The 18,957-nt window shown below is 43.2% G+C and overlaps 1 protein-coding gene across 1 annotated transcript in view; it reads left to right on the top strand.

The window, feature by feature from the left end:
* DCTN2 (dynactin subunit 2) overlaps positions 1–18,957 on the top strand; it is a 73,832-nt gene that overhangs the window by 43,058 nt on the left and 11,817 nt on the right. Inside the window, exons 6-11 of the mRNA XM_077483605.1 lie at positions 19–179; positions 6,056–6,203; positions 16,367–16,432; positions 16,520–16,558; positions 16,690–16,767; positions 16,881–16,952. Coding sequence (XP_077339731.1) covers positions 19–179; positions 6,056–6,203; positions 16,367–16,432; positions 16,520–16,558; positions 16,690–16,767; positions 16,881–16,952 — 564 coding nt within the window. The remainder of the gene's footprint in view (positions 1–18; positions 180–6,055; positions 6,204–16,366; positions 16,433–16,519; positions 16,559–16,689; positions 16,768–16,880; positions 16,953–18,957) is intronic.

Raw genomic sequence — 18,957 nt, 5'->3', positions numbered from 1 at the left:
CTTTATTTTTCTGCTTAGAGCACTGTTAAGGACTCGGCCACTGAAGAGAAGCTTACTCCAGTTGCATTAGCAAAGCAAGTGGCTACATTGAAGCAACAGTTAGTTTCCAACCACTTAGAGAAGTTGCTAGGTCCTGACGCTGCCATCAACCTGACAGACCCTGATGGAGCTCTTGCAAAGTAAGCATTAACCACTTAGCCCCGGACCATTTGGCTGGCCAAAGACCAGACCGCTTTTTGTGATTGGGCACTGTGTCTATTTAACTGACAATTGCGCGGTCGTGCGGCGTGGCTCCCAAACATAATTGACGTCCTTCCCCCTCTGCGGTTTTTACTTTTTGCGCTATAAATAAAAAATAGCCCCAATTTTGAAAAAAACGCATTATTTCTTACATTCACCGACTGACACAGCTTCTTCTCTTTTAGACCATTGGGTTGTTATGCCACCTTCAGGAGAAGACTAGATATTACATTTTAACATGTCATAATAAAACTAGAACGTTCTAGTTCCGCCCAAGGGGCGGTCCCTTGGGTAATAACCCCCAGTATGCTACTGCAGCCTCAGTTTTATTTTGCCTAGTGAAGAAGGACTTAAGAACCCTGACGGGCCCATCGGTCTGTCTTTTTTCCTGCAGAAGCTTAGCCTTTTGCGCAAGATGATAGATCGTGTGATCTGCTATCAACAGCCGGCTGGGTGACAGGCTGGATACTCTTATCCTTGTAGTCTTGGTGACCCCTGCTCTGTCGTCTCAGATGATGCTGACCAGGACCGTTCGGACAGTGAGGATGAGTCCCCGTCCGGGTCCGTGCGCCACAAAGCGCTTGTTGGAGCACTTATCACAGCTGTGCATGATACCCTGAAGATTCAGGAGCCAGCGGATCCCTTTGCTGATGTAGCAGTCCCTTTTGGATCCCATAAGCCAGCCATTCACCTAAGGTGTTCCCATATCTGACTTATTTTGACAAGTTCATTTACAAGGAATGGGGTCGTCCGCAACGGACATTGCGGTCCCCAAATACATGGCGGTGTGTTGCCCCTTTTGAGGAGAGCTTTCTCAAAAAGTGTTCGGTACCTCTGGTCGTGGACCCCCCAGTATCCAGGTTAAACAACGTAACCACGATCCCGGTTGAGGGGACTCCTGCATTTAAGGATCCCACGGACAGGAAGGCCGAGGCAGTGGCTCGTTCCTTGTTTGCGGTTGTGGGGTCAACCATGCAACCAGTATTGGCACCTGCACTTGAGTCGCAGACACTAACTGAGTGGGCAAAACTGTTGCACCACGAATTATGAGAACAGCAGGCTTCTCCTGTCTGCGTGGAACTAGCAGACCAACTAGTGCATGGCCTTAAGTACATTTGTGACGCGGCCCTGTTAGCCAGGGCTTCAGTGTCAGCAGTGGTGCTGATGCGCCTGATTTGGTTGAAATGCTGGTCTGCTGACCAGGCATCCAAAAAAGCCCTGATTGATCTTCCCTTCTTTGGCAACCGGCTCTTTGGAGCCTCTTTGGATGACATTATTAAGAATCCCACAGGCCAGGAAGGCTAAGGAGCCACGTCGTTGGCAAGGGCCCTCTTTTTCCACTCGCATGCGGCTTTTTCGTCCACCCTGAGCTTCGGCTAAACGTCCCCAGCCCGACAGGACGACCACAGAAGGGCAGAAACGTCCCTGGAACCACAAGCCTGCGAACAAAAGTGCTACCGCATGAAGCTTTGCCCCCACCCATGACTCGGGTGGGGTGTCGTGTTTGGGAGTTTGCACCCCGCTGGTCCTCTCGACTGTCTGACCAGTGGGTCTGCGATCTGATTTTCTACGGCTACAAGGTAGATTTCCTCTCTTGGCCACAAAACAGATTCTTCCCCTCCAGCATACCTGCTCGGGAGGCCCTCTTGGGGGCAGTAGGGGACCTGCTGAATTGCGGGGTGATTGTACCTGTTCCAGAATCTGAACGTTTCCAGGGGTTCTACTCAAACCTGTTTGGACGTACCCCTTTCCTTCTTGGGATCTACAATCTTGGATCTAAAAGCCCTCAATCAGTTTGTGACAGTGCAGAGGTTCAGAATGGAATCAGTTCGCTCAGTAGTTGCTGCACTCCATCAAGAGTACTCCCTGGCGTCCTTGGACATCCAGGATGCGTACCTGCACATACCCATATGCCTCCGGCATCAAAAGTTTCTGCGATTGCAGTCGGGGAAGCCCACTACCAGTTTGTGGCTCTCCCTTTTGGTTTGGTATCAGCCCCCCGAGTCTTTACCAAGGTATTGGCTCCTGTGTTGGCGTTGCTACGGCAATGTGGGATCGCGATCGTGGGTTACCTAGACAATCTCCTCCTGAGAGCTTCTTCCACCTCAGAGTTAGAGGATGTGGCGATCACCATGCAGACCCTGCAAGAATTTGGGTGGCTGTTGAACCTAAAAAAAGTCAGTGATAATACCGACTCAGCGTTTGGAGTATCTAGGCTTGCTGGTGGACTCCAGGGAAGCGAGAGTGTTTCTCCCCTCAGACAAGCTGCTGATGCTCAGAGCCACGGTAAAACTGTGGATGAACCGCAAGTGGTCATCGCTGCGCTTCTGCATGCGAGTCCTGGGACTCATGGTGGCCTCCTTCGAGGCAGTACCATATGCCCAGTTCCACACCAGAGTCCTGCAGAAGGAGATCTTGACAAAGTGGGACAGATCTCCGTTGTCCCTGGATCGGCAGATACAGATGAGCCAGTTAGTCAGGGGTTCCCTGATCTGGTGGCTGAGGTCCCCGGTGCTTCAGTCCGGGAAGTCGTTCCTACCTCTGAAATGGACTGTGATCGCAACGGATGCCAGCCTATTCGGCTGGGGTGGAGTGATGGGGGTTCAGTCGACTCAGGGTCGACGGAGGAATCCAAATTGCCGATCAATCTGCTCGAACTGAGGGTGATCAGGCTATGCTTCTCCACATGGTCAATGAGACTGCAAGGGTGTCCGATCGGGATCCAGTCAGACAACGCCACTGCTGTGGCATACGTCAATCACCAAGGAGGAACAAGAAGCTTGGCCGCTGCACGGGAGGTCGCTCACATACTTCGGTGGGCAGAGCGACATGTACTGGCCCTGTCGGTCATTTACATCCCAGGAGTGGAGAACTGGCAGGTGGACTATCTAAGTCGTCGGATGCTGAACCCAGGAGAATAGGTGTTGCATCCGGAGGTGTTCAGGCTACTGTGCCTGTGCTGGGGCACACCGGACGTGAATCTTCTGGCCTCTTGTCTCAATCAGAAGATGCAGAGATTCGTGGGCAGATGCGTCAGACGCGCTGGTGGCTCTGTGGGATCAGTACCAGCTGATCTACGCCTTTCTTCCACTGAAACTGTTACCATGTCTGCTTCGCAGAATGGAAGCCGAGGGGATCCCAGTAATACTGGTTGCCCCAGATTGGCCTCAGCACCCTTGGTACGCAGACCTAGTGCGCCTGGTGGCAGACGTTCCCTGGCGACTGCCGTTGCGAGAGGACCTTCTGTCTCAAGGTCCAATTCTCCATTCTGCTTTACCATTGCTGGTTTTAACGGCATGGCTATTGAGAGCCATGTGTTGAGGAACCGGGGTCTGTCAGACTCGTGATCCCAACTATGTTGAGAGCACAAATCTTTTTCTCGGAAGATATATCTTCGTACCTGGAAGGCCTGCATCTCCATGTTTGAGGAGAAAGGATGGCATCCGCGCTCCTTTTCTATATCCATGTTCTTGCTGTTTCTTCAGCAAGGGGTGGACCAGAAATTGACGTTAAGCACCATTTAAAGGACAAATATCATCTTTGGCTGTCCTTTTTCAGCGACCTCTGGCGTCTCACTCTGGCGTAGTCCCTCCGTTGCGTCCACCATTACCCCCGTGGGATCATAACCTGGTATTATTGGCGCTTCAGAAACCGCTTTTTGAAAATATCAGAGTTTCCCCGTTTGACCGTTTCCCAGAAAGTGTTTGTTTTTTTTTTGTTTTGTTTTTTTTGTGGCCATTACATTGGCCAGGAGGGTTTCGGAACTGGCAGCCTTGTCCTGCAAGTCGCCCTGTCTGGTTATCCACAAGGATAAGGTGATGTTGCGTCCACAACTGTCTTTCCTGCCGAAGGTAGTCTCGGCATTTCGCATCAATGAGGACATTGCGTTACCATCTCTATGTCCTAAGCAGACACATCCCAAGGAGGTGGCCCTTCATGCTCTGGACCTGCTTCGGGCTCTGAATGTGCATTTGTCTGCCACAGTTCCCTTCTGGAAGTCAGACTCGCTGTTTGTTTCGGTGGCTGGTCCACAGAAAGGCATGTCGGTCTTGTCGGCCACCATTTCCAAGTGGATCAGACAGATTGTAGTACAAGCCTATGCCTTGAACGGGCAGGTGACCCCCTTTCTGGTCATGGCCCACTCCACGAGGGCAATCGGAACATCTTGTGCCTTCCGACACCAAGCATCTGTCGCTCAAGTGTGTAAGGTGGCGACCTGGTCGCCTGTCCACACGTTTACAAAGTTCTACAAAGTAAATGTCAGTGCATTGGTTGATGCCTGTTTTGGCCGCAGTTTTGCAGGCGGCTGTATAGTTTGCAATTGCATATGCAACTTTTTCAGTTTTGCCTGTTTTTTGGGTAAAAACGCAGTACCTTTAAGTTAATGCACTGTTGCGTTCGTTACCGCGGTTTGAGGGTTGTGCTTCTCCATTGAGGAGCACCGTGTTTTTTTTGTATTGGTTTTTCCACACAGTGTAGTTTTTTTGTGAGTAAAGTTTGTACTAGCTCCCACATGCTATGGTGGATAAAGTTTTATACTGTTTTCCCACCTTTCGTTTTGGCACTGCTTGGGGACGTCCCAATGGTCTAAAGAGAAGAAGCTGTGTGAGTCGGTGAATATGAGAGAAAATAGGATTTTTTTTGTACCCGTAAAATCCTTTTCTCTGTAATTCACTGACTGACACAGCACCCGCCCCTCCTATTGAGGCTGCAGTAGCATGCTGGGGGGTTGTTACCTAAGGGACCGCCCCTTGGGCGGAACTAGAAAGTTCTAGTTTTATTATCGCATGTTAACATGTAATGCCTAGTCTTCTTCTGAAGGTGGCATAACAACCCAATGGTCTCGAGAAGAAGCTTTGTCAGTCGGTGAATTACAGAGAAAAGGATTTTACGGTGAGTACAAAAAAAAATCCTATTTTTTTTTTGCTATAGGCCGATACGTTTACTACATATTTTTGATAAAAAGAAAATCTCAATAAGCTATTAGTTTGCACAAAAGTGTAAGCGCCTACAAAATAGGGGATAGATTTATGGCATTTTTATTAAATTTTTTTATTTTTTTTTTTTACTAATAATGGTCAGTGATTTTTATCGTGACTGACATTATGGCGCACATGTCGGACAATTTTGACACATTTGTTGGACCATTGGCATTAATACAGCGATCAGTGCGATTAAAATTGCATTGATTACTGTAAAAATGCCACTGGCAGTGAATGGGGTTAACACTAGCAGGCAGGGGAGGGGTTAATGTGTATCCTATTTTGTGTTCTAACTGGAGGAAGAGGATGGGACTGTGCAGGGAAACTAACAGATTGCTGTCCATAGTCTGTATGGAAAGACGATCTGACAGTTCCCTGCTCAGAGAACCGGAAACAGTGTGTGTACACACACAGCTGCCGGTTCTTCGTGTGCCCCGAGTGATCGCGGGAGCCCGGCGGCGATAGAGACCGCCGGGCACTCACATGGGGGAGCGAGGGGGTGCCCGTGCCCCCCTAGTGGCCGTTATGTTACTGACGTAACCTAACGACGATTTGCGCAGCCTAACTATGCTGCCGCAGTACAACTGCGGCGGCTGGTCGACGTGCGGTTAAAATAATAAAGATAAGCCTTGTGTAATGAAACCTGGGCAGTAACCCATTCCTCGTTCATAGGAATGACTACTGTTTGTAAAAGATGACGTGATTGGTCATTTAAAAAACTCTGTGTAATACATAAATGCTGTAAGGATGTTACCATAGAATGTGTTTGATATTAGGCTGACATGGATCGGGAACACATGGAATTAAGTCTTGTATCTTATGTTTCATTTTAGGCGGTTGCTAACTCAGTTGGATGCTGCTAAAACCAGGAAGAGTCCAGAAGGAAAAAGCCCAGCAAAGGGATTAGACAAAGATGGGGGTTTGGTCACCTATGAATTACATTGCCGTCCTGAACAAAACAAATTTTCCCAGGCTGCTAAGGTAACGTTAGGTGGCACAAGTGTAATTAATAATGAAAAAAGAGTCCTGCGCAAATCGTGCCACTCATATAATCAAAAAACACATAATAATGCTAAGTGAAAAAATCAACGTATAAAATGTGATAAAAATAGTCCATAAAAAAGCACAAAAATAAGAGAAAAATAAATGGAAGGAAGACCAATGATGCAAAGTAAACAAGCTGATCAAAAAAGAACCCCAGGAGTCTCTCATTTCATTCACCATATTCAGCCATAAAGGAAATCCAGATTAGGGATGTATTAATAAAATTCCGCCACTAGAGGGCCAATGTTAGCATATAAGCTTTGCACTGTAGATCCTCAAATATATTCCGTAGTGTATGGCTCAAAACAAAAGGGGAAGGGGAAGGAGAGAGAGAGAGAGGAGGCTCCAATAGTGTAGTATTAAAGTATACAGATCGATTTATTAAAAAATTCAAAGACTCTCACATTAAAAACAATAAATAGCACAGTAAGGAAGATGGTTGTGTGGCGTCTTCCGCCAGTCTTACTCTACTTCCGGTACGTCCTACGGCCACTCCCTACGCGTTACGTCATACCACGTGACTTCTTCATGGGGATAATGATAGGCCGTTGTGACATACATATATATATATATATATATATATATATATATATATATATATATATATATAGCGAGAACCGGAAATACCCGATCGGCCATTTTGGAAAAGGTAAGCAAAGATGTAAACACATGTAGACCAGAAGTAATACCTCCGCCATCTTGCTACTCCAATATAGTAAAGCGGAAGTACAAAACACCGCCATCTTGGAGTAAAAAATGACCCGAACGGAAATCGCAAGTAGGAAAACCAGCGCTTAAAAAAATGTATCAAAAAATGATAAAAAATCAAAATGAATTAAAATATTATTTATTATTTGAAACAAAAAATACATAGCATATCCCAAATAAATCTTAAATAGAAATAAGATAAGAAACGCCAGTATGAAATTCAATAATTGATTACATACATGGCATCATATAAAATTTAAATGTAAACATTACATAAGGGATAGCTGAAAAATTTTATTCAGTAAAATTACTATAGATAACATATCACCCAATGTGACATGAAATAAAAAATACCACAATATCAATAAACTATAATAAATAACCAAAATTATATAGATATATTTAATTTAATAAAAAATTAAATACTAAATAAAAAATAATTATTTTAATTACCATTCTCAAAACACGTACGTAAAGTCGCATACCAGAAATAGAGTAGGACTTTATATCAAAATATATCTATCCACAATATTTCCAACATAAAACCGTAATCTTACAACAGGAGAATGAAATCTGACTAAAATATAGAGATAATACTAATAAGAATATTAATGATTTTAAAAATTACTTAAAAAACAATTAAGATCAAAATCTACATTTTAGACCATCAGGATAAAAAGATCTCATAGTAAAAATCCACCTAGATTCCTTTTGACTGATAGTCCTGATTTGATGGCTACCCCTCCATGATGAGTTGTATCTTTCGATACCCCAGAATTGTAAATGGGAGGGATCCCTATTATGCACCTGGTCAAAATGCCTAGAGACACTATGTTTGGGAAAACCCTTTAGGATGTTTTGTACGTGCTCTTTAAGTCTGACTTTCAGCGCTCTTTTTGTTCTCCCAATATATTGCAACTTGCAACTGCATTGTAAGCAATATACAACGCCTTCCGTATGGCATCCTATAAAATCTCGTATAATATGTGTTTGTCCAGTAGTGGTACTTACAAAATCACTTCTTTTGTTCTGGAATTTTTTGGAGTATCGACATGCAAAACAATTTTTACATGGATAAAAACCTTTCCCGTGAAAAAGGTATTTCCCAAATAAAAATGGAAATCGAACATGTTAAATGTATGGATAGACATAGGATGCTCCAACATAATAATAATGAAAGAAACAAATTCAATTACGAGGTCCCTTCTATCATACTGGATTATAATGTACAGTACAAAGATCTCCAGGTTATTGAGTCGACATTGGCATGTCCTTAAAAAAGATAGGGATTTAGGCAAAATCCTACCAGAGAGGCCGAATGTTGTTTATAAGCGGGCTCCCACTTTAAGAGATATTATTGCCAAATCTGTCGTTGAGCCACCCCCCAAAAGGGATTTTACCTTTTTTACGGGGAAAGGTTTTTATCCATGTAAAAATTGTTTTGCATGTCGATACTCCAAAAAATTCCAGAACAAAAGAAGTGATTTTGTAAGTACCACTACTGGACAAACACATATTATATGAGATTTTATAGGATGCCATACGGAAGGCGTTGTATATTGCTTACAATGCAGTTGCAAGTTGCAATATATTGGGAGAACAAAAAGAGCGCTGAAAGTCAGACTTAAAGAGCACGTACAAAACATCTTAAAGGGTTTTCCCAAACATAGTGTCTCTAGGCATTTTGACCAGGTGCATAATAGGGATCCCTCCCATTTACAATTCTGGGGTATCGAAAGATACAACTCATCATGGAGGGGTAGCCATCAAATCAGGACTATCAGTCAAAAGAAATCTAGGTGGATTTTTACTATGAGATCTTTTTATCCTGATGGTCTAAATGTAGATTTTGATCTTAATTGTTTTTTAAGTAATTTTTAAAATCATTAATATTCTTATTAGTATTATCTCTATATTTTAGTCAGATTTCATTCTCCTGTTGTAAGATTACGGTTTTATGTTGGAAATATTGTAAATAGATATATTTTGATGTAAAGTCCTACTCTATTTCTGGTATGCGACTTTACGTACGTGTTTTGAGGATGGTAATTAAAATAATTATTTTTTATTTAGTATTGAATTTTTTATTAAATATATCTATATAATTTTGGTTATTTATTATAGTTGATCTTGTGGTATTTTTTATTTCATGTCACATTGGGTGATATGTTATCTATAGTAATTTTACTGAATAAAATTTTTCAGCTATCCCTTATGTAATGTTTACATTTAATTTGATATGATGCCATGTATGTGATCAATTATTGAATTTCATACTGGCGTTTCTTATCTTATTTCTATTTAAGATTTATTTGGGATATGCTATGTATTTTTTGCTTCAAATAATAAATAATAATTTTTTCATTTTGATTTTTTATCATTTTTTGCTAAAAAATTTTAAGCGCTGGTTTTCCTACTTGCGATTTCCGTTCGGGTCATTTTTTACTCCAAGATGGCGGTGTTTTGTACTTCCGCTTTACTATATTGGAGTAGCAAGATGGCGGAGGTATTACTTCCGGTCTACATGTGTTTACATCTTTGCTTACCTTTTCCAAAATGGCCGATCGGGTATTTCCGGTTCCGGTTTTCGCTATATATATATGTATGTCACAATGGCCTATCATTATCCCCATGAAGAAGTCACGTGGTATGACGTAACGCGTAGGGAGTGGCCGTAGGACGTACCGGAAGTAGAGTAAGACTGGCGGAAGACGCCACACAACCATCTTCCTTACTGTGCTATTTATTCTGTTTTTAATGTGAGAGTCTTTGAATTCTTTAATAAATCGATCTGTATACTTTAATACTACACTATTGGAGCCTCCTCTCTCTCTCTCCTTCCCCTTCCCCTTTTGTTTTGAGCCATACACTACGGAATATATTTGAGGATCTACAGTGCAAAGCTTATATGCTAAGATTGGCCCTCTAGTGGCGGAATTTTATTAATACATCCCTCATCTGGATTTCCTTAATGGCTGAATATGGTGAATGTAATGAGAGACTCCTGGGGTTCTTTTTTGATCAGCTTGTTTACTCTATCTTAAGGTGAGAGTTCTGGGAGCTCGGATTAGTGGACTTTGCATCATTGGTCCTCCTTCAATTTATTTTTCTCTTATTTTTGTGCTTTTTTATGGACTAATTTTATCACATTTTATACGTTGATTTTTTCACTTAGCATTATTATGTGTTTTTTGATTATATCAGTGGCACGATTTGCGCAGGACTCTTTTTTTCATTATTATTCATTTGATAGTTTGTGTTCACTATTTCGTCTTGCTGCATTTTTTGCACCATTTATTAGCACATGCACTTTATATCACTTAGTTTACATTTGATATATTTATTTATTTTTATTCTTTTCCATTTATTTATTAGTAGTTTAGACATTTATTCACTTTAGTCACATTCATCACATAGTGGCGCGAGGGCTTATTTTTCCATTTTTCTACAAGTGTAATTAAATTATGACTTTTTGTGTATGACAAAAAATAGTTAAGGATAGTAAACATTGGTGGTTTTTCCTAAGAATTTTTTGTAGTTATTTCAACACATGTATAGTTCTCATAACTCCTTCCTGTTTTGCAATCTAAAGGTCCCCCAGCATCATCTCCTTTGCTGGACCATATGTCCCCCCATTCAAAGCAAGAAGCTTAAACTGTGTGGCTGCTAACTCTCTATCCCATCTGTCACTGACGGCTCCCTGATGTGGGGAAGCAATCAGTTGTTCTTGGTCATGTGACCACTGTATCAGCTACAACATAGTGATCACATGGAGACTTCACTGATGGGGAAAAAAAAGCATTTAGTCTGCAGATAAATGCTTATCAGCCAATATATGCCTTTAAAAAACAAAACTATTTGGGTATGCAAAATTGTCATACTAGTTTTCAACTTAACTGATGTATATGAACGCTGCTTAATTTGGCCTGGGTAACTAGACATCAGTGACTTGGAAGTGGACCTGTAACCAGTGCATTAACTCTGTCTCTGAGCATACATAACACGTAGGCAGGTGTGAACCATAGCATGCACTATCATGTATTTTTTTTTTTTTTGATTGGTATGATGTTGGCATCATCAGGTAGACATTGATATTCATGAGTTGGAATTTATCTTACTGACACATTGCACATGTTTGGTCTGTTCTTTTAAAAATGTTCCATATCTCTCATTTGCTACAAGCGTCTAATCCCTTGTACACACGGTCGGAAATTCAGACGGAAAATGTCCGATCGGATTATATTGTCGGAAAATCCGATTGTGTGTGGGCTCTATTGGACTTTTTTAGTCTGAGTTTCCAACGGAAAAAATTTGAGAGCAGGACCTCAAATTTTCCGACAACAAAATCCGATCTGACTTTTTCAGATCGTTTGTAGAGAATTCCGATTGGACAAAGTGCCACGCATGCTCAGATCAAATTACGAGACCAAAGCTATTGTCTACTAGCCACAAAGTAGTCCCATCGTAACGAACGTCATCACGTTCTGAACGATCGGATTTTCCGACAACTTTGTCCAACCGTGTGTATGCAACACCAGTTTCGGACAAAATCGGTCGGAAAAAATCTGTCGGATTTTGTTGTCTGAATGTCCGACTGTGTGTACAGGGGCTAATAACTATGTGTCATGTAGGTTGTAAGTGCATTTAGCACTCATGTAGCAGACAGTATAGAAGAAATTACATTGGGGCTTTAAAGTTCAATTAACGTAGTTTTGAAGCAGTGCTTTCTCTAAGCGTCTTCAAGAACAGCCATGAGACCTAGGGCTCCTCCTACCAGGACAGGAAACCTGTTATACCCCCCACCAGCTAAAAGGGCAGTCCTCCATGCCCCATGTCAGTGTTTGTGTTTCCTCTGGATGGGGGGTAACATGTTTCCTGGAACTGGTTTCCCTAGGTCTCATGAGCATGGCTCCTGTGGCCTTTTTTGGGTGGTATTCCTACCTTCTTCTTAGGTCTCAGAGCGCACATCCACCAGGCGAGTAGGCTTGTGGCTGCTGTCCCTGCTTCTCGGTGCATTGGGAATGCTAGCACCGCGGTATACGTCGGAGCTGCAGTCCGCGAGCCACATGGCAGCAGTTGGCTGTTCTTTCCCTGTTAAACCCTGTGGCTGGAGTGTGCAGGGAAAGGGTAAGCCACTCGCATGAAGGGGCGAAACGTATGCGTTCCACGTTGGCCCACAGGAAGTACCCAGCAGGGTCACTTTCGGGGCGTGTGACGTCCTCATTGTGCCCAGAGATGCTAGTTCCTGTCTCTGGTTGGTTTAAAAAAAAAAAAAAGTGAAACTCGGCAGAGGCTGTGGACCACTACAGGGGTGGGATGGACTCCTCTGCGACACCTGCACAGGCAGCGGAAGCAGGCCCTAACACCAGCACCTCGCAGGTAAGCCAGAAGTGTATTGTACATGCACATCCGGTGAGTGTGCCCCCCCCCCACCTTGTTACCAGTAGGGTCTAAGTGAAGGGGGCACTTTCTTCCTGCACGGCGTGTTATGTAGTGTATGTGGCATAAAATTTATTGGGGTCATTTGCTCTTTTGTAGGCCAAGACTCAGGACAAGGCCCAAGCACAGCCACCAAAAAGGAAATGTGCGGTTTGTGGAAGCAAATTGAGTTCCTTATGGAGCAAAGCAGTTTGCCGCACCTGTATAGAAAGCCAAGTTAAGGATGTCCCGGTAGTCTCCTGTCAGAAAATGCTGACTTCTGTTAGAGATGAGCTTATGTCCATGTTTAGCTAATTTAAAACTCTAATTGACAAGATTAAAATCCCCTCAGAGGGGTCCATCTCCAGCTAGGACTTCAGCCGTTCATAGCACTCCACTGCAGAGTGCGGAGTGTGAAGACTGAGGCTGAAGCCGGATCTGCCAATTTTTTTCTCTGGAAGGATCGGGGTCAGATACAGGGCCCAGGGATAAAGAATCTACAAGTGGCTGGAGGTATAAGTTAGATGTAGATGACTTATTAAAGGCTTTCTATACGACACTTGATATAAAAGAGAAGGTACAATTGTCTAAACATGACCTTATGTACAAAGTTTTGCATAAGAAAAAGGCTAGAGTTTTTTCCCATGCATAGTTCCCTTCTTGATACTATCGAGCTGGAGTGGGAAAATCCAGAGAGAAAACCTTTATTTTCCGGTAACCTAAAAGGAAGGTTTCCATTTTTGTTCCAGCACAGCCATGGAACAAAAATCCTAAGTTAGACGCACCTCTTTCAAAAGTTTGCGATATGGGCACGCTTAGGTATCCGATGGATAAGAGGCGATATCCTTCACAGAGCCTGGGATTCAGCCATTGGGAATCTTTTAAGCCAGCTCTGGCCTCCACTTGTGTAGCCAGGAATTTAGAAGTATGGTTGACACAGATAGAAACACAATTGTTGTCGGGGACCTCTGGAGAGCAGATTCTGAAATCTTTCCCTCTCCTCTTTCGTGCAGTGGGGTTTTTGGCTGATTCTCCTGCAGAGTCGGTAAGAATGACTGCTAGGAATTAGGCCAGAAGAAGCCTATGGCTGTAAACCTGGTCTGGCAATGCTGCCTCAAAGTTGCGTCTATGTGGTCTTCCCTTAACAGGCTATCCTCTTTTTAGCCTAGGTCTACAAGAGGCGGTGGAACGCATGACCGATAGAAAAAAGGCCTTCCTAGAGAATAAGAAAAAGCGGACAGCCAGAAAAAAATTTCATGGCCAAAGTAGGTAGCAGGGTCCTAGAGAAAGGTTCTCCCGGTCGGATCCAAGCAAGGGATTTTATCCCCATATATTTGTCTTCAGAAAGCTGTCAGGAAAATATCTGCTTATCCAGAACCTCCGGTCTCTAAACCGTTGGATCATGTACAAGCACTTTCATATGGAGACATTGTTCTCAGTCAAAAACCTGCTTTACCCAAACTGCTTCATGACCACTTTGGATTTGAGGGATGCTTATCTGCACATCCCTATTCATTCAGCCTTCCAAAGATTCTTGAGACTAGTGGTCAAGATGGGAACAGAGATTCGGCACTTTCAATTTCAAGCCCTCCTCTTCAGTCTGTTCTGTGCCCCACACGTTTTTACAAAGGTGTTGGGGGAGTTGCTGACTCCGCTATGGTTAAAAGCGATAACTATTATCCCTTACCTGGACGACCCCCTAGTGGTGGCGGAGTCATACCAAAAGTTATTAGCGGATATCTAGACTGTACAGGACTTCCTTTAATCTCTAGTCTGGTTAATAAACAAATAGAATTCTTCCTTATTTCTGGCCCAGAAAGAGACATCTGGGGTACGAATTTTGCTCAGTAGACCAAAAGGTTTTTCTCCCGCAGGAGAAGGTCTCAAGAATGATGCAAACAATGTCAGCCTTACAAACCAGTCGGTCTTGCTGAGAGAGGTTTAAAGAGCAAGTGGGTCTGATGACCTCTTGCTTTTCTGCAGTGCCATGGGCAAGATGTCATCCATGCCCATTACAGCTGTTTCTACTAAGGAACTGGGACAAACGTGCAAGTTCCCTGTAATCAAGGGTCTTGTTACCCTCCAGGGTAAAAAGAAGCTGGTGGTGGAGCTTGTAGCATTTCAGAGAGACTTGCAGGCATTTTAGATGTAAATCGGGGGTCACAATCTCCAAATTCTATCTGACAATATCGCTACGATTGCGTACCTCAACAAACAGGGAGCTACCTCGAGTCGGATACTTCATTCTATCGCCCAGGAGATTTAATCATGGGCAGAAGTGGATCTAGCCTCAATTACAGCAGTGCACCTGAAGGGGACACAAAACTGTCTAGTAGATTATCTCAGCCGCTACCAGGTGTGTCAAGACAATTGGTACCTACATCCCAAAATCTTTGCAGATCTCGCCGACAGATGGGGATGTCCCAAAGCGGACCTGCTTGCAGATCAGAACAATCGCAAGACAGAGAATTTATTTTCTCTGAACCCAGTGGATCGATCATTGGGGATCGATGCTCTGGCGAATCCATGGCCATTCGGCCTCTGTTATGCCTTCTTATCCTAATAGCCCCTTTCTAGCCTAAGAGGCCATGGTTTTCCCTGTTACAGAACCTGGTCTCAGAGCCTCCACTGAGTATTCCGAAGAGAGAAGACTTATTATAACAGTGTCCAGTGTCACACCCACAGGTGGTTTCCTTAAGCTTGATGGCCTGGTATCTGAAGAAAAGATACTAAACGCCCAGGGGTTCTCTGACAAAGTAGTCAAGACCTTGGTAAAATGCAGAAAACCATTCACTAGAGCCATATATTCCAAGGTTTGGAAAAAATTAAATGTGTGGTTATCTGAAAAGCAAAGATTAACTCCTGATTTTCCTTCAATTTTGGAATTTTTTCAAGAGGGTGTCGACAAAGATGGTCTTTCAGTTAGTAGTTTAAAGGTACAGACGGCAGCTATCAATGTTTTTTGCCAATTTTCTCTTTTGGAAAATCCAACTTCTTCAAATCTTCAAATACATTTCTAGGTCCAGGCCAGTAGTGGGCAGTAGTAGTGGCAATTACCTCATCTCAACCTTGGATTGTTTTGAAAACTGATCCAGGATTTCTGCCCAAAGTGGCCAGCACATTCCACAGATTCCAGGACATTGTACTGCCAACCTTTTGTAGTTCGCCAAAGGGCGACCAAGAAAGGAGTGTTTTTTTTTGTTTTTTTAGACGTGAGAATAATTCTTCTTGTCTACCTTGAGGTCATCAAGACCTTTAGAAAAACAGACTCCTTGTTTGTCCTCTTTTCAGGAGCACACAAGGGAACCAATGCATCTAAGGCCGCCTTGGCTAGATGGATAAAGCAAGCTATTTCTGAAACTTACAAAAATACGGAAGTTCCTCCGACTTTTGTCACTGCACACTCAATGAGAGCCTTGTCTGCGTCTTGGGCTGAGAGGGCTGGAGCATCACCAGAACAAATTTGCAGGGCTGCCAAATGGTCCATTAAACATTATAGCCTGGATCTCCTATCTGCTCAGGAGCAGGCATTTGGTCGTAAGGTCCTTCGAGCAGTTGTCCCTCCCTAGACTGGTAAGTTCTGGCTCATCGTCTCATGGCTGTCCTGGAAGACACTTAGAGAAAAGTTGAGTTAGACTTACCGATAACTCCCTTTTCTGAGAGTCTTCCAGGACAGCCGGATTCCCACCCGGTTTTGTCTTGAAGTTGTGTATTAGGCATATGTTTTACAAGGACGTCCTATGGTTCTCGAATACTAAAATGGGGCCTGGAGGACCGCCCTATCTGGTGGGGGTTAACGTGTTTCCTGTAATGGTAGCAGGAGGTCTAGGTCTCATGGCTGTCCTGGAAAACTCTCAGAAAAGGAGTTACCGGTAAGTCTAACTCTGCTTTTTTGTATGTCACCATTGAAATTAATTTTATGACATATCACAGCAGTGATGATTTTTTATTTTTTTTTACTTGTTGTGTTACAGTTGGCAGAGCTTGAGAAAAGACTGGGTGAGCTAGAATCCGCTGTGCACTCTGACCAGGACCCACAGGCAAGTTATTGGTGCATAATATAGTAGGTGAATTCTTATCTCTGCCTTCTCTTAGAGGTGATAGACATTACTGTTTTGTTGTTGCAGAATCCCCTCACTGTTGGATTGCAAGGATCAAATCTCATGGTATGTAGTTTGTCTCTTATAAGTGTGAAACACCTGTAAAAAGCACCATTGTTCTTAAAACTATGTTATGAAACATTTACTTGAAAAGTAGAAACGCAAATGAATGCCTTGGATTTTTTTTGTCTGCCCAGGATAGTGTGGAAATACTACAAGCTAAAGTGAACATGTTAGATGTTGCATCGTTGGATCAGGTGGAAGCCAGGCTACAGGTAAACAATGTTACCTCTTTGATTTGTAGATCAAGGTACTAGTGTCCAGAAGTAGAATCTTTTTTTTTTTATTCATACATATGTGTCAAGTAGCTGTGTGTTTTATTCCATAGAGTGTTTTGGGGAAGATGAACGAAATTGCAAAGCACAAAGCAGCAGTTGAGGATGCAGACACAGAAAGCAAGGTATACGTTTAAAATATAAATCCAAACCATTATGCAGAGAACCTGTAGAGTCGATCCTCAGTGTACAGCTGGTTGCAAAAGGCATAGTTGAAGAGGTACTGCAGTCTGCTCACATAATTTGTACTAAAAACATCTTTACCATTCTGCAGCTTCTCTCCAACCACTTTGCATATTATTTTATATATACTATGATTCTGTACAAATATACTGCAGAAATCTCCCTCCACCAAATTTTAAATGTGGGCAGCTGAAGCTGCTGCCTGTTCACTTTCTGGATTTACACAGACACACGGAGGCACACCTCCAGCTCTGCAGGTTTCATTTGCCCTCTTATGACTCACCCCCCTGCCTTTCTGGCAAACTCTCACAAGAGAGAGTTGTGCGTGATGTCATAAGCCTAGGCTTTTTACCAGACAAGAAACAGGAAGTGGGTTGTATAAGGTATTTACTCGCAGGAAAAAAAAAAGTTGTACTATCCAAATTTAAAACAAGGGCAGCAGATTTTATAGATGGAAAGTTGAAAAAATGACTGAAGTTCCACTTTAACCACTTCAGCCCCAGGCCATTTTGCTGGCCAAAGACCGGACCACTTTTTGCGATTCGGCACTGCATCGCTTTAACTGACAATTGCGCAGTCATGCAACGTGGCTCCCAAACAAAATTGACAGATTTTTTTCCCACAAATAGAGCTTTCTTTTGGTGGTATTTGATCGCCCCTATGGTTTTTATTTTTTGCGCTATAAACAAAAATAGAGCGACAATTTTGAAAAAAACGCATTATTTTTTACTTTTTGTTATAATAAATATCCCCCAAAAATATATAAAACATTTTTGTTCCCTCAGTTTAGACCGATACGTATTCTTCTACATATTTTTGGTAAAAAATCGCAATAAGCGATTGATTGGTTTGCGCAAAAGTTATAGCATACAAAATAGGGGATTGTTTTTATGGCATTTTTATTAATAATTTTGTTTTTTTTACTAGTAATGGCGGTGATCGGCAATTTTTATTGGGACTGTGACATTATGGCGGATACATCGGACGTTTTTGACACCTTTTTGGGACCATTGTCATTTATACAGCAATCACTGCTATATAAATGCACTGATTCCTGTGTAAATGACACTGGCAGTGAAGGGGTTAACCAGTGGGTGGCAGTATAGGGGTTAAGTGTTCCTAGGGGTGTGTTACTAACTGTTGGGGGCTGGGCTTTCTTTTAGTGAACACTGATCTCTGCTCCAATCACATGGAGCAGAGATCCGCGTCACTTGTTGCTAGGCAGAACGAGGAGATGCTGTTTACAACGGCATCTCCCAGTTCAGCCGCCTCGTGAGACGATCGTGGGTATGCCCACGGCGATTGAGTCCGCGGAACCCACGACCGGACTCACGGGGGTCCCGACCGACACGCGAGTGCACTAGCGCGATGGCAGGGCGGCATTTAAGATTGGACGTACCTGTATGCCAATATGCCTGCCCGTGCCATTCTGCCGACCTACATCGTCGTGCGGCAGTCGGGAAGTGGTTAAGCACTATTATTTAGTGCCCGCAATAGCTCCTCAGTTCTATCTACCCTTGTCGCACCAGAAGATTATGGCGGGTGGTGTGCATAGATGGAGGAGGATTTCACCTAACAGAACGGGCATCAGCACAAGGACACATACTACTCAGCTGTGTACATATTGATATACACTACAGGATTTACACAATTTACAGGCTAGGCTCCTTTATAAATTGTGGTAAAAGATATGTTTTAATGTTACATAGCTGCTAAAGAATACCCAAAAGTGGTAAAAATGGGGCTGTGCCTGCACTGCATGGATTAACTGCTCGTTTTCATCTAGGAGATTACGGAGGGGAGATATACTTGTCTAATCCGTTAAGACCAGACCCCACAGCTCCTGCCCCCCCGCATACTTATCAGTCTTGTGAATGAACTGTTCCTGATGTCATCACGCCAACGGACTGGCTCTGGATGTGAGGATGGCAAAAGCAGGCCACTGCT

The sequence above is a fragment of the Lithobates pipiens genome, unplaced genomic scaffold (assembly GCF_037356315.1).
Source record: "Lithobates pipiens isolate NorthernLeopardFrog02 unplaced genomic scaffold, aLitPip1_a1.2 Scaffold_16, whole genome shotgun sequence".
Taxonomy (NCBI): Eukaryota; Metazoa; Chordata; class Amphibia; order Anura; family Ranidae; genus Lithobates; species Lithobates pipiens.
Note: the sequence above shows the minus strand (reverse complement) of the source record. Positions and strands in the feature narration are given on the sequence as shown.